The following is a 16,030-nucleotide window of genomic DNA, read 5'->3' on the forward strand; positions in this document are numbered from 1 at the left end:
CGGCCTTGAAAACAAAATCAGCCTTTACTGGAAACAAATTTTACAACCCTCCGATCAGCTCGTTCAAAAAGGGTAAAACATTTAAATACATGTTTGTGAGAGTAAAAATATAATTTGAAAGCGCTAATGCGACGTGACCACAAAATACCACATGGGGAGTCCGTGCAGGCCTGTCTTAACTTTATTTTCACAAAGTGGAACAGTACCTTCAACAACTCATCTACGACTGCCAAAAGAAACCTTTGACCAACAAATTTGAATTTGACCACCTTTGCTGCAAGCTCACGCTTGTTATCCGATGGCATCGCCGACATTCCCGTTGACAGATACTTAAATAAGGGGGCGGCAGACGACTTGACAACTAATTGTATCAGGCTTTCCTTTTTTTATCTCCTTCCCTTCGCTGCGAAAAAAAAAAATAAAAATAAAGCGAAAATTTTGGAAATTCCAACTCCATTTTTTCAGTCTGAATGTCTGAATGTCTCTTTGGCGGGAAAGTTTTTCTCTTTTTACGACCGCTAAACACCGCTAAATTTAAATTACGGTGTTCTATTTTCTTGGTAAAACCTCTTTTCAATTCATCGTACAGTAACACTACTTCACTTCAAAGTGACCGTGATATGGTGGCATATCAGGTCAGTGACTTGATATCGTAGGATATCAGGACAGTAGATCGCGCTTCTGATTGGCTACTTGCGAATTTGGGTACGGTAATGCATAATAACATCTATTGCATAATATCATAAATGCAAATATTGCATTTGCATTTGCTTTTTGCGTTGATTCCAATAATAGAGTCAAAAAGTAATAATGATATTTTTCTATCTCAGATTGATTTTTTATAGCACGTCTACTTTTTTTAACAGCACTCTGCCCGGAACGAAGAAACTTTGTGTGCCAAAAACCTCTACGTCCTTTTTCTGGGATGCAAAAGAAGTGCTGTCAATTTGTTCCAGGGAGACGCTGTACATAATGTCTAAAGTGGAACCTTTGAATGCGCTGTTTAACAATGATGAAACGGTAAATAGCCTACCATAGTTAACAATTATTCACCGCAGTGGAGGTAAATATCCACCACGTTCACCGACACTGGGGCGAATTATTGATTTAGTACATACCACACAAGCGGACAAAAACTTCACTTTCGGTAAACAAAGCGACGCACGCGAGAAGGCGGTTTGTTTCTCTCTTTAGCTACTCAGATCGAGGTGAATATATATATCGAATATATAAAAATTCGCAGTGTTGACCTGGCGTTTAAACGAGACCGGTATTAAATCGGGTCCTGCGTTTAATAGAGAGAATACGGTATTTAAACATTGTATTTATCCTCTCTTAATTTTTTTGTATGTTCAGTCTCTTAATGTATTTAAAAGTAATCACGACCCCATTTACCAATTGTCTTAGTTTTGCAATGTCTATTTTATTTGCTCAAGGATAACTCTGACCGCGAATCTGAAGACGACAGCTTCTTGGACCGTCCAGCCTTCGGAAGTCCACAAGTTAGCCAACAGGAAAACACCAAGGAAAAAGTCCCCCCTCAGACAGTCCCTCCTCAGACAGTCCCTCCTCAGTCAGTCCCTCCTCGTGTGGATGGGCCTGACCAGTTGGAAGACAATACAAGGCAGTGTAATCCTGATAGGTACTGCAATTTGTAAATACGGTAGAACCCCGGTAACTCGAACTCGGATAACTCGAACAACCTCGCTAACCCGGGGGGAGCACTCCCATATATGAGGTATATAGATATGTGCCGCTGTGAAGGGTATGGTTTTCGAGCAGTTTAGTGTGGGATAGGGTATAGAAATCAGCGAGTCTTGGTCTAGAGTAGGGTTCATTTGCCAGAAAACTTACCAGTAGTATGAAGAATTAATTCCGGAAAACAGGGATAGGAATAGAAACTCGGAAAAAGAAGAGGCCTTCTAAAACGTAAATAAAATTATCGCGGCATCGTTGTTGACAGATGGTTTTCCATTAAAAACACAAATAGTGACACAGTTCTGAAAACAGCAAGTCTGGGATAGGGTAGCGATTTTCGGTGTTTAGTCTAATGTAGGGATGCGAAATCAGCTGAGCAGGGTCTAGTATAGGGTAAGGGTTTCAGAGTCCCAGCGGCACACCCCACCCAAAAAAAAAGGGCCCGCTAACTCGAACAAACTTCTATTTCCCTTGGACCCACTTTTCAGTCATTTTTACTCAGTTAACTCGAAAATCCCGCTAAGTCAAAGTGTTTTTCGTTTCTCTTCAGAGTTCGAGTTAAACTGTGTATGTAAATCTGTAGAACCTTGTTTTTACCTTTAAGGCCTCAGGTGATATTTATATCAGTTTTCTTTCTTTTGCAAAAGCGTGTATGTCACCCTGATGAGAGAAGATCCTGACATCAATAAGGCCATATCGATAAATGACGAAGATGATGAAGTAGCTAATGGCGACGCTGAAGAAGGAAGCTCAATGAGGTAAACTGAATCTGAACTGTTGTTAGTTTGACAAGCCATTATACCTGTTATACCCGTATTTGATCATGGCCTCGTTTCCGGGCTTTGCCATTAATAGATTAATGAAGATCAAAACTTTTCAGGTTAGAAGAAAGGATGCACAGAGAAAAAGATATAGAGTATAAGAAAGCAGGGAATAGTGAAAATAAACGGAAGAAGGAAACCGAAATCGGAACGGTTTAGCAAAAAAAAAAAAATAAAGAAAAGAAAACGACGGCGACGACTTCCATAGCGGTTTATCTGTCTGGTTCTCTAAGTCTGAATTAGAGAGGTCAAGTATCTTTTATGGTCCACAAACGTATTTCCCCAAGGATACATCAACTAGACTTCTGCTGCAGTTTCAGCTTGATGCTTGATCACAGAAAATATGTAGCGATTCTATAAATTAAAGTGTTCAATAAGATGTATTCATTTTTATCATATATTTATAGCAATTAATTGTCTTTTTACATTTATCTTTAGCATTATCCTTTTTATTATAGTGGATTTCTGAGAGTCATTTACGCTTTTCTTTTTAGTAATGAAAGAACATTGATAGAAGCGTTACAAGATCTGCAATTGCAGATCTACACCCAGGAAACATCTTTCATTAATGTGCGTCGTGCCGCCATATGGTCAGACACCTGCCGCCAACTGATGAGAAAAAGGTTCTCTCCACGGAACCGAATTTCGGTAAAGTTTGCCGACAGTGAGGGAAACAGTGAGGGGGCAGTAGATGTTGGCGGACCGAAAAGAGAGTTTTTCAGAATCCTTGTGAAGGCCGCCAAGGAGGAATCAGGCATATTCATAGGAAAAGAAGGATGTAAATCGCTTTTTCCAAACTCAAAAGGTACATGCGTTGTTATTGTTTAAGTGTTATGTGGTAACTGTTAAGACTGCTTTTCTGTATATGCTTTTCCACTCATGCTATTTAACCCCTTGCCATATCCAATGTGCATACTACTTAGAAAATCAGAGCGACAAAAGGCGCCGTCTGGTGTTCTCAGAAGAGAAAAGAAGCAAGGAGAAGTGTCCTTGGATTGAAGTATGATGAGCCCCGCCCTCCCTTCCCGTTTTCAAAACGCTTCGCTGCTTCTAAAATTTTCGTGGTTTCCAACTTTTTTCTTTCAAATTTTCATTTTAAAGTTTCTTTTGAATTCCTATATGTTTTTATTCCAGGCGCTTCAGTATTAACTTGCACGGCTACGCGCATTAGAGGTTGGGTGTATAATCAAGTTAATACGGTATGACTGAATGCCTGACTCTCTATTTACTTTGTCTCTAGCTCGAGAGGAAGACCGATATAGAATTGTTGGCCTTGTTTTGGCGTGGTCATTGGTTCACGGAGGGCCTGCCGGAAATTTCTTAAGTCCAACATTGTACAATTCAGTTGCTTATGGCCCGGGCGTCATTCCGCCACGGTTGGAAGATGTTCCGCTCCAACATCTAAGACAAAAGATTGAGCAGGTGAGCTTGAAAATTAAAAAAATATATATCGCTCCAATATCAAAGTAGCTCTCATAAAAGTGTCGCCTTTTAGGTTGGACGATAAAAATGCTAATAAAAAAGGTAACTCTTTATCATTTAAATGTTGGTTGACAGATCGCGGACTCGGCAACACTATCACAATTGCAGGAGTGCCTCGACGACGAAGAGATTCAGGCAATCGTAGAAGGGCAGGGAGCGACAACATTTGTCAAATCCATCGATGAAAAGGAGTGGTATGTGAGGATTATCCTCCGTCATCTCCTAGTGGACTCGACATCATATCTTCTTGAAGATTTTAAGAAAGGTCTACAAACGCTCGGGGTGCTGGAGGCTGTAAAGAGACACCCAGAAAGGTTCCGTGATGTTTTCACCAACGAGAACCTAGAACCTCTCGATGCAGCCGCGGTAGACACATTGTTTACCTTCGAACTAGCAGAAGTTGGCTCCAATGAAAGACCAAAACAGGAGCTAGCTATTGTGAACTGGAGAGACTATCTCCAAGACTGCGAAAGTAAGTTGCGAAACTATACCTATTCTTATCTTCCACTTCTTATAAACACTTCTTATAAGTTAATACTACTAATTCCACTTACAACTACACTGTTCAGTTTACCCAAAGTTCTTCCCGCTCTCAGCTCTTCGTTCCTTTCGCAATATTTTTTTGAAAGCGTCGATATGACTAGCATACGTGTTCAATTAACAAAACATTTTAACGCGCAAACCTACTATAACAGAAATACAAGCCCCACCCGGATCAAACATCTAGTCAACGTAGGTTAGTTCTAAAGATATTGTATTTCAGAAACAGGACGTCGAATTTTTTGTACATGTTGACAGTTATTTCATTCTATTATATTTCCAGCCGGGGACACCCAAGCATCGCTTTCGGACGTATTGGCGTTTGCAACTGGCGCAGAAAGGCAGCCAATTTTGGGGTTCGACACAATCCCAACCATTGAGTTTCATAACGAAATCTTCCCAACTGCCAACACCTGCGCCACCATTTTACGGATTCCAACCACTCACGAAGAGTACGAAGAGTTTAAGTCCAAAATGGATTTTGCAATCCTTAACTCTCCCTGTTTTGGACAGGCCTAATTAATTATTCAACCCTACCGTAAAATTCCGGTTATAAGCCCCCCCCCCCTCCCCGCTTATAAGCCCTTCCGGTTATAGGCCCATCTACCTGGAAACAAAAAAAATACATCCGATTATAAACCCCCTCCGGATAAAAGGTCCCCTCTACCGGATGACAGTACTAAACAGGGCTAAATGTTGCTTTATTATGCGTTTTTAACTTAAAAACGTATTTCGATCAACGTTCTCGTGGCTCTTTTTGAAACGCTTTTTTCATTCCGCTAAGCCTTCCTAAGCTCCTCCGCTTATAAGCCCACCCAAAACCCCTTACGAAGTTGTATAAGCCCAGGGCTTATAACCGGAATTCGACGGTATCTGTCAGGGTCTCAAAGGGGGGGGGGGGGGGGTGCCTGGAGCCCCGGAGCCTTGAAATTTCTGCTTTGGAGCCCCGAGCCCGATCATTTTACTGACTGGAGCCCTGATCCTTTTTTGGCTTGTTTTATGACTGCATTTTGTTTGTTTGTGCGTGTTAACTGCCACAAAATAACAGAATCTGAAGAGAGGATAGTACTTATTACAAGTGTACGCGATTATGTTAATAACTGGCTTCTTGGGTTTAAAAAGCTGGTCGGAATTGTGGACGTTTTAATTTGCGGACTTGATTTAGAGTTACAAAATAATTTTTATATCTTAAGATTGTAGACCATAGTGGAGCCCGGAGCCCAAAAGCAGATGATATGGAGCCCTGATATTTTCGTCTTGGAGCCTTGGAGCCCTGCATTTCTTAGCCAGGATCCCTGGAGCCCTAAACCCCTTTGAGACCCTGATCTGTTACCGTGATTAATTTAATTTAATTTGTACGACTTACTTTAATTTTTTAATATATTATCTTAGCATGTAGACTGACAAATAGATGGAATGTATGCCTGCGAAAAAACATAGTTTTAAAAAAATTCTCATATTGTTATTGTTAATGTTATTGTTGTCTTCTGGGTACTAAGATCATAACAATGTATTACAGGCACTTATTGATAGGTTACAGTGTGGTTAACCTTGCAAGCTTTACGAAACATTCGCCTTTTCATGCCAAAAGGAAGAAAGTGGATAGTTGATAATACTTGAATCCTACATATAAAATGGGGCTTAGGGCCGCTTGCAATGTCTTTCGCGAGAAAACTATTTTTAGAACAAACCCTTGAGCGAGATAAAATGACTTGTGACCTTGTCCAAGAAGTTTCGCGCGTGCAGTGCGCCACCTGCGGTTAGTAGTCTGTGAATTTGCGATAGGATTTTTGTTATTGAAAGCCATTTTAAGCTCCTACAGTCTAAATAGTGGTCACCATTACTTATGTATTGCTGTTTCGGCATTTCTAGTTAAGTTAATTCCGTCATAGCGCGCACCAAAAAAGCAGTCAAAAATAATGGTAAAAAATATTTTTTACGCGAAAACATATTTGCAACCGCAATACCATGCATGTACACTGCTGGTACTATGAACTTCTGATACATGCAGTTGTTGGGTTTCTTGAGAACTAAGAAAAATATTTCAATATTTAAATACGCGGACAACCTCCTCAAGTGGTATTTAGATTCTTTTAGCAAGTGAAAATAGCATATATTAATATTTTAAGGCTGCCAACAATCATGAAGAAAATAAAGATATTATTTTAGACAGAAAAAAAATGTAAATGTATTTCGTGATTCCAATTAAACTCGCCCTGTAAACATTAACTTCTGCCAACAAACTTGACTCCAAAATTCAATTTTCGATTTATGTATGACTCATTTGCGATTTATATATGTCGCATTTGCGATTTACAAATCACATTTGCGATTTATAAAACGCACTTGCGATTTATATATGTCGCATTCGCGATTTATAAATCGCAAATTGCGATTTATAAATCGCAAATGTGATTTATAAATCGCAAATGCGACATATATAAATCGCATTTGCGATTTATAAATCACATTTGCGATTTACATATCGCACATTTGCGATTTATAAATCACATTTGCGATTTATAAAACGCACTTGCGATTTATAAATCACTTTTGCGATTTATAAAACGCATTTGCGATTTATATATATCGCATTTGCGATTTATTAAACGCATTTGCGATTTATATATATCGCATTTGCGATTTGTAAATCACATTTGCGATTTATAAAACGCATTTGCGATTTGCATATCGCACATTTGCGATTTATAAATTACGCATGAACGACTTCAATTTATAAATCGCAATTAACGTAACTGCGATTTATAAATTGCAGATAAGTAGTCTGCAATTTATAAATCGCAAAAACAAGTTGATTGCAATTTATAAATCGCAAATACAAGTTGATTGCAATTTATAAATCGCAAATACAAGTTGATTGTAATTTATAAATCGCAAAGAGGAGTTGTTGGTGATTTATAAATCGCAACGACAAGTTGTTTGCAATTTATAAATCACCGAGTGAAAATAATTTTCTATTTGTAAATGTAAAAGTCGCTAACTTGGTGATTTCTAAATAACAAAGAGAACATCTTTGTTATTTAGTAAATAACAAAAATAATAGCGAAAAATGCACTAAATAGTTTTTTGACACTCGGCGCCCCATAATTTTTGTATCTCAATTTTAGCTAGTTTTCGGAAAATCGCCAAGTTGAGTAGTCGCAAAACCTTTCTCAGAAAAAAAAGCGAAAATTAGTAGCCGCTAATAATAGTAATCATAAGGTATTATTGTAAACAACCAATGCTGTTGTTCTGTGATTTTTGCAGTGAATTCATCAAGGTGTATGACAGCAATGGGGTTGAGGCGTTTGGTCGAAGAGGATGCGATTCGATTCCCCCCGGGTTGGCACTGGAAATACCATTAAAAAGCGGACACAACATCACACTTGCAGCCCAGTTATCATACAAATACAGTAACGTCAAAGTCTGGTACACGATTTTCAATCAATCTCTTAGTTCAGGTAAAATATTTTCTTTTACCTCCCGCCTAGTGCGCGTACTGTTTTTTGTGATGATACCTCAAGTTTGTCGAAACCTACGTATACGTTCAAATACTAACGAAATGTTTGGAAAACAAACATGATGCGAACAGGATCTCTCAAACTTCAAAATGTTTTTTTTTTATTTGTTTATACCTACAGCCACATCCGTCTCCTGGAATGTAACAGTTCACAACATAACATCATCATCAGCAGGAGTGCGTTGGTCAAATTTTCGTCTGCCGTTGCCTATCAGTTACTATTTGGTGAGGTATAAGGAAACTAATGGTTTCAGTACACTCTTCCGAGCCAGCAGTTTTAGCAGTTCACACTACAACAGCTTTCTTAAAGGTTATACATCCTATGATGTTCAAGTCTTCGCATTTACGACAAGCATCGGTGAAAACATCACATACTCCAGCCAAACGATCTCCATACAAACACCCGAGGGAGGTAAGCCGCTCCTTCCCTTTAACCACCCTCTTCAACTGTCCACTGGGACTATATTCAGCTTCTAGAGGAGGATGAAATTTCGTAATCTCTTCCCAGATACCTTAAAGTTAGTTTGAAATCTGTAAAATTGTTTTCTGTTTCACACACAAAGAGTTCAAACATGAAGAATTCCTATGTGTAGATGTCGTGAAAACGAGCCCACAAAAAACCATGTCACGTATATGGACGTGACATCAGCCTACCAGTGGGTCGACTTAAATTTGTTATCAATTTATCATTCTATATCAGGAAAAATGCCTTGAAAAAAAACCCCCAAACAATCAGCAATTTCCATGTTTTTTTTTCAAATTTGTCACCTTTTGCTGTGTTTTATAAGGAAAGACTTTGAACACAAAGACCTCTTATAGTGCGCCCACGAAAACCAGTTTGGAAACGAACAATATTTCCGATACGTTTTGTACACCAACAAGAAAGCGTTAAAAGTAATAGTAATTACGATTAGTATTACGTCTTCAAGAACATTTTATACATTGGTTTGAAGTTAAGACTCTATATATCATATACTATAACTTAATACCAAAACAGGGTTTAAAAGCTACAATAAAAAAAAACATGGCTTGTTCTCATGTGGTTGCTTAACTAGCATTTCGCGTGTGTAATAGTTATACGTACTTCTGTCTTGAAAAAAAGAAACTGTAATGTATAATTATACTCGCCTTTAACTAATAATAGAAACAATTACATTATCATTAAGAGCCGAAATTTCTAGAGTATATTTATTATTTTTTATCATAATTATATACATTTTAATCTGTATTTATCAGTTCCCAGCCGAGCTCCAATAAATGTTCGTGCTACCGACCATGACTTGAATGAATTTGTAGTAGAGTGGGAGCCTCTTTCTCTCCAATACGTCAATGGCCGCCTTTTGGGATACGGTGTTTATTACAACCAGTACAACAAATTGGGAAAAACTGTCAACACCAGCACCCCCGACGATTCATATGTCTTTCTGCCAGGTATTCAGATTAGTGAACATTACCGGATTTCTGTAGCAGCCTTTACATCTCAAGGACAAGGACCTCGTTCCCCTTATCTCTCGTTAGTTAAAGGTAACTGTCCGTTAAGATGTTTAAAACTTTACAGATATAATTGTCTGCTTTATCCAATCACAAAATCAATGTGTTGTTAACATTCTGGTAGGTACAAAACGTGGGGAAGGCCATGGCCTATGGGTGGTTAATTTACTAAAAGGAGCAGAGTTAAATAACAAAAAATATATATATATGGCATTAATGTGTTAACATTTTTATAGGAATATAAATACTAACGCAAAATGGGCGAAGGAACTTATTCTTTGAGTTAGAAATCTGAGTTTAAGCAGGGATCCTGAGTTTAATATCAAGCCAAATCTTAATGTCTGGATCGCAAGTCAATATACACTTTAATTTTAGCAATGTTTTTTCCCAGAAAAAAAAATTAGGAACGATTCACACTTGCAGCAAAATATTCAAATGGAAATTGGCCTTGACATAAGAACATAATTATGCTATATATATAGTTTATATATACTTTTTTTTGTTACAGGCTGTGTAGGCTTCGCAAATCAATCGTCTGGATGGTTAAACTTGGCTCATTCGGGTTATACCACTCTTAACTGCAGTGTTAAAATACAAAGTGCTGGTATGCGCCAAGGAGTCGCCCTAGTTTCCTTTCAAGACGTACACATTTATTGCATTCCACTGTAAGTTAAATATTGTTCCATATTCTATCTGTTTTATCGATTGACTGATTGACAGCGACTTTTGTGGTCTGCCACTGTTAGTATTTTATCTATTTCGTTATTAATTGGTTTCCTTATTCGAAAAAAAAAGAACACTTTCGTGATAAAATTAAATTTAAATACATCTACATTACTTTCAGTACATTTTGTTATGTCAAATTCCTTTTTTGGGGAACCCAATGGTAATTTGAAATGGCAAAAAGGTTATTTAACCATTTCAATAGTAATCTAATCAAATGGTAATTTCATTAGATTTTTGTGGCTCGTTTTTAGGGCCCACTAAAGTATATTTTTGGACCCATTGCTAGGGGCATTTACGGTTTTATTGTTCAAGCAATTTTTCTCGTTTAGGTATGGTTGAATCTTTTACTCAGTGCAGAACGTAAATTTGACGTCATGGGGCCACGTCAATAATCACGTGACCAATAAAGAGAAAGTCTATATTTTTTGATGTTTTGCATGTTATCAGAAAATCTTCACGGTTGGATAATCTATGTTCATTTTTGTATGGAAATAACTTTTATAGGGAGAATAAAAATATTGATTAGCCCAGAAATTTTTTATTAAAAAAATTTAATTATAAAGCAAATGATTACTTAGTTATTTTCCCAACCCAGGTCGGAAAAATATAACATCGAAAAAAAAGGGGAATCTAATTAATGAACGCCAACAATTTAGATTTTTTCTGCTTTTGAGATTCTTTGCATATGAAAACAAATGCTTTTCTTGGATCCATTTTAATCTGATGGGTTGCGTTGCAGACGAACTAAACCCTGGTATAATCAGTCTGGTATAACCCTCCTGGGTATAGTCAGTCTGCGAAACGCAGCCGAAAAGCTTGTTCCGATATCCCGCAGGTTTGCAAGGATCTGTGTATGCACTTCTGATTGGCTTGTTTCATATTCCTTTCAAACGTGCTTTGTCATTGGTCAAAATCAAAATCAAAACTGGTCACGCAAGACTTACTAAGCTAAAAATAAATTAATTTTGAAAGACGGGATGAAAATACAGAGTCTGAGATGGACAGCTTTTTTATAAAGTAGGCAGCATTTAAAGACGTCATTGTAATTATCAATCGGAGATAGTTGAAAATCAAAGATTTGCTGTAGCCTGTTGGTAACCAAGAATGCATTGTAACCTCCAAAAATTTCCCGTAGCGAGCATATTGTTTATTTCGAAGATGATAAATTTCAAACCGCTTATTTTACCGCTTTGACTGAAGTCTTGCTAGCAGTCAAGGTGCACTCTTTCGCTAGCAGTTTCCTTCGCTTGCTTCGTGCGCTTGGAGAGAAATTTTCTGTTACGCAAGGTACTCTGAATGCTCTTTGCAAATTATTTCGGAAATCTCCGCACCGACATTCTGTTTGTACGGGATTAACAAAGAAAGACTGTCAGCCAATCAGAAGTGAATACACAGATCCTTGCAAACCTGCGGGACATCGGAACAGGCTTTTCGGCTGCGTTTCGCAGACTGACTATATCAGGGTTTAGTTCGTCTGCAACGCAGGCTATAACCTGACTGATTCTCAATTATTTGTCAGAGGTTTTTCGGTAGTTTTTTATTGTTTCATCTTATATTTAGCGAGTTTAAAGAAGTGCTCGAAAGGAAAATTTTTTGCACATCCGGCACGTACAGAAAGCGTCAGTAGTCTGTACACGCAAAACATCATGCGCTCATTAGCACTTTAGCAACGCGCGAGAAATCTGTCTTTGGGCCCTTAGGTCAGTGATGGAATGGCCAGGAGTTCTAATATCAATAAAATAAATATCTTTCTATAGATCAATAAATTATTTGTCACAAAAAGTCTCCTAAAAATTCCATGATTGCCTTTTACACTACCCATGCCGTACTGAAATTCCATTTTGTGAACAGTGGCTTTTCCACCCTTTTTAAGAAAGCTTTTCCGTGCTGGAAATCCGGGCACTGCTCCCAAAACAGGATTGGACATTCAGCCCAAGGTATCGTGGTCTCTTTTTTCAACAAAAAAACAGAAAAAAACAACAGTTTGATAACATAACGATGCTGACTTCAATATACTGCTAGCTAAATACTTCATAAATCTATGCGCAGTCTGACGTAAAGTTGTCCCCAAACTTTTATCGTGATCACAGACATTTGTTTTAGTACCAATTTATTCGCTCTTTTTAAGAGCAATGTTTTGAATTTGTGGTTTCTTTCAGTGATGTAAAGAGCAAGTACAGGTATACTTATTTCCGGCAGAAGTCATAATAAACGTATTCTAGAGTTTATGTCAACTAATTAATCAATTGAATAATCTATCATTGTAATTAACCATGCATTACTCTTCTTTTGTGGTTTGTGTAGTGAATTCATAAAGGTTTTTGACAGTAATGGGATTGTGGTGTTTGGTCGACAAGGCTGCGATTCAATTTCCCCAGGATTATCAGTGGAAATACCATTAAAGGGCAGACAAAACATTGAACTAGCAGTACAGCTACCACACAGAAAGAGTTATGTCAAAGTCTGGTACGCGATTTTTAATCAATCCCTTATCTCAGGTGAGAGAGTTTAACATGTTTTTCTTATATCTCTCAGATAGTGCGCACGTTGAGATCTGTCAACTTTTATTGAGAGCCGTATCCTACAGTATATTTAACTCTAATTTTACAGTATTCTCCGAAGGCGAAGTAATTATTGTTGGATAATCAATGAGTCTGACGCTAATAATTGTTTTAGTATAATTTTAAGAGGTGTATATCAAGAACTGCAAAATCACCATAGAAAACACGAAAACAACAAACACAAGATTAAACCAGTTTAATTCCACGATTGAGACAGTAATTTATACTAAATTTTAAGCAATAAAAACGGAACAAAACAAACACTACGAAAACTATAGATACCTTGTACCTTTGTTTGATAGTTGGTGACTTTTAAGCGATTGTGTGAATCCTCTCGAAATGACTAGCACTGTTGAGAAGGGAACTAAATAATGATGGCAGTCAATGGAACTAAGTTTCTCATGGCCGCGTATGTTCTCAAAACCTCCATGTTAACGATCATTTTTAATGCCTTGAAAACCATCTTTTGAAAATATTTTTGGTCCAAAAGCTTTGGTATTTAATTTGCAAAATTTACTTAGAATGACTTCTTTCAGATTGGGCGAAATGTTATTCAGCAAATGCCGCCATGTTCACTTGCCTGGATGGCTTAGAAGCCAATAACGATCATTTTTAATGCCTTGAAAATCTTATTTGAAAATATTTTTGGTCCAAAAGCTTTGGTATTTAATTTTTGCAAAATTTACTTAGAATGACTTCTTTCAAATGGGGCGAAATGTTATTCAGCAAATGCCGCCATGTTCACTTGCCTGGATGGCTTAGAAGCCAATAACGATCATTTTTAATGCCTTGAAAATCATCTTTTGAAAATATTTTTGGTCCAAAAGCTTTGGTATTTAATTTTTGCAAAATTGACTTAGAATGACTTCTTTCAAATGGGGCGAAATGTTATTCAGCAAATGCCGCCATGTTCACTTGCCTGGATGGCTTGGAAGCCAATTGCAAGACTTAGGATGCTATATTCAGCAAATAGTATAGCGCGGTTAATATATCGTAATAAACCGAGTTTCTCGACCAATCAAAATGCTCCAATTCTTATAATCATCTCTGAAATTATACCTACATGTAAGGGGGAATATAGTGAGATAATGGTTAAGTTCTTTTTTATCTTACACTGCTGTGTTGTTCGGTTTTCAGTTGCATCGTTAATGGCGACGTAGTTAATTCTCAAACTTCGAGCGGTGTTACCCCTAAAAATCCAGTCGAGCCACTTTAACCGAAAAAGATAGCTCGAAATTATTATAAGACATTTCCATTTTTTGTTTTGGTTTTGTGTCAATTTTCCATTCCATCTGAGGAGAAAGACTTTTAAGCGTATAGCAATGATACAGCACTGTACAGAACAAAATTAAAAGAGTTGTTAAAAATTATTGTGTCTGCATTGCGATGCTGTCATGCTGTCATGCGCTTATATCCGCTGTCGTACATAACTTTCGTGGCGATGTTCTCCCAAATATTCTGCTTTCAGTAAACAGTAAACATATGTGACCCTCCATGTGAAAACAGGGAGAAAAGGTGATAGCACGCTCTTAACACGCTAAAATACCACATTTAGTGTGTCCTTAGACACTCTTTATGTGCATATTTAATTCTTACAACAAAGACTGGCACACTAGCTTTTGTTTTGATGATTCTATCATTCGCGATGAGGCTAATAATTTTTTCGGTGTAGTGTGAAAATGGCTTAACCCTCGGACGTACAAGCAAACTCATACCCCCATCATCGTACAAGGGGGGGGGGGGTGGATGGAACCCCTCCCCGGCGTTTTCGTTATATTAAGGCGTAGCGAAATTATTTTGCTCTGACAAGAAAGCCCTTAGCTTGCTCTACAAGATGACATAATTTTAATTGGCTGTGACGTCATATGACGTCAAGTGACGTCATAAGAGCCGCCATCTTGGATCCGCCATCTTGGATTTCAACATTTTCTTAGAAAGTCACAAAATAACGGAAATTGATGCAAAATCAAGCTAGAATGCTTATGGAATGTAAAAATAAACAAATCTTGCACTTCTGTTTTAAAAAACTGGAAAAAATCAAGAAAAATGTTAAAAATTACGATTTTTGGCAAGACCTGCTTGTATTTATGACGTTGCCATGGCAACGTCATATACCATGGGCATATGGTTGACATATCAAAATTTCCGCAAAGGATGAATGAACAGCTACCGAAAGTTTCAGCATTGTAGGATAAATGCTTTGTTCAAAATTTGGAAAAAACCTTACGGGGGGGTGGCATCCACCCCCCCTTGTACGTCCGAGGGTTAATACTGTCAGAATATGTGTACTGCCTACTGTTTTGCTACGAGATGAATTAACGTCCTTTTGTCCGTCCGTAATGTATGAAACGTGTCATCGTTGAAAAGAAAAAAAAACATCTTCTACAGTATAGACCTCGAGCTCGAAATAATTATGTATACCTTTTCTTGATGTCATCACCGCTGCTGAAGCCATACAATTTGACGTTACTTACATGAAAAATCATAAGAACTTATCTTTTATACTTCATCGCATTTGTCATCATTATATGTAAATGTGACGATTTTGTTTCGTTTGGTAGCTCTGCTAGTGGCTAACTGGACTATATCCATTGGAAGTACCACACAAACAAGTATCGCCATCCACTGGCCAAATCTGACACCAATCCTGAATCAAATTCTTTTGCACGTTTTTGGTCTTATTAAAGACACAACTGGTAACATTTCAATTAGCGACATCCTGACTGGAAATGCCACTTCTGTTATATTTCATGGAATGTCACCATATACCCAATATCGTCTTAGCGTCGTTGGTGTAAACAGTAAAGGCGAACTTTTCAAGAGTGCGGAAGTCACCGTCTGGACGAAGGAAGGGGGTATGTGCTAAAAAACCTAGTCTGTGGGAGTTTAACAGACTCATTAAGTCGTACATAAGAACTGTTTTTCTTTGGTCGTAATCATTGTCTGTTTCCCTTAGTTCCTAGCCGGCCACCATCAAAGATCACTTTAACAAATGTGAGAGCAACTGAGATTACAGTTCACTGGAATCCTCTTCCTGAGCAGTACGCCAATGGACGGCTGTTAGGATTCAGAGTTTACTATGAATCTTCACGTAATAACATTAGCAGTGTGAACGTAGCTAACCCTAACATTACATGGATTACTTTAACGGGACTAAAATCAGGACATCTCCTCTATATCCGTGTGACGGC

At 37.8% G+C, this 16,030-nt stretch overlaps 2 protein-coding genes across 2 annotated transcripts in view; both read left to right on the forward strand.

The window, feature by feature from the left end:
* Positions 1-972: 972 nt before the first annotated feature.
* On the forward strand, positions 973-5,754 carry LOC144645926 (G2/M phase-specific E3 ubiquitin-protein ligase-like). Its single transcript, XM_078505441.1, has 7 exons — positions 973-1,020; positions 1,437-1,642; positions 2,346-2,456; positions 3,014-3,324; positions 3,760-3,941; positions 4,077-4,473; positions 4,825-5,754. Exons 1-7 carry the CDS (start codon positions 973-975, stop codon positions 5,058-5,060), a joined length of 1,491 nt encoding a protein of 496 aa, XP_078361567.1. The 3' UTR covers positions 5,061-5,754.
* Positions 5,755-7,782: 2,028 nt separating this feature from the next.
* Positions 7,783-16,030, forward strand: part of LOC144645927 (MAM and fibronectin type III domain-containing protein 1-like) — an 8,938-nt gene continuing 690 nt past the window's right edge. The window contains exons 1-7 of the mRNA XM_078505442.1: positions 7,783-8,002; positions 8,183-8,473; positions 9,298-9,585; positions 10,061-10,217; positions 12,583-12,776; positions 15,401-15,694; positions 15,796-16,020. Of these exons, the coding sequence (XP_078361568.1) occupies positions 7,783-8,002; positions 8,183-8,473; positions 9,298-9,585; positions 10,061-10,217; positions 12,583-12,776; positions 15,401-15,694; positions 15,796-16,020 (1,669 nt within the window). The remainder of the gene's footprint in view (positions 8,003-8,182; positions 8,474-9,297; positions 9,586-10,060; positions 10,218-12,582; positions 12,777-15,400; positions 15,695-15,795; positions 16,021-16,030) is intronic.

Source organism: Oculina patagonica, chromosome 3, assembly GCF_052425735.1.
Source record: "Oculina patagonica isolate OP01 chromosome 3, crgOcupat, whole genome shotgun sequence".
NCBI classification, from domain to species: Eukaryota; Metazoa; Cnidaria; class Anthozoa; order Scleractinia; family Oculinidae; genus Oculina; species Oculina patagonica.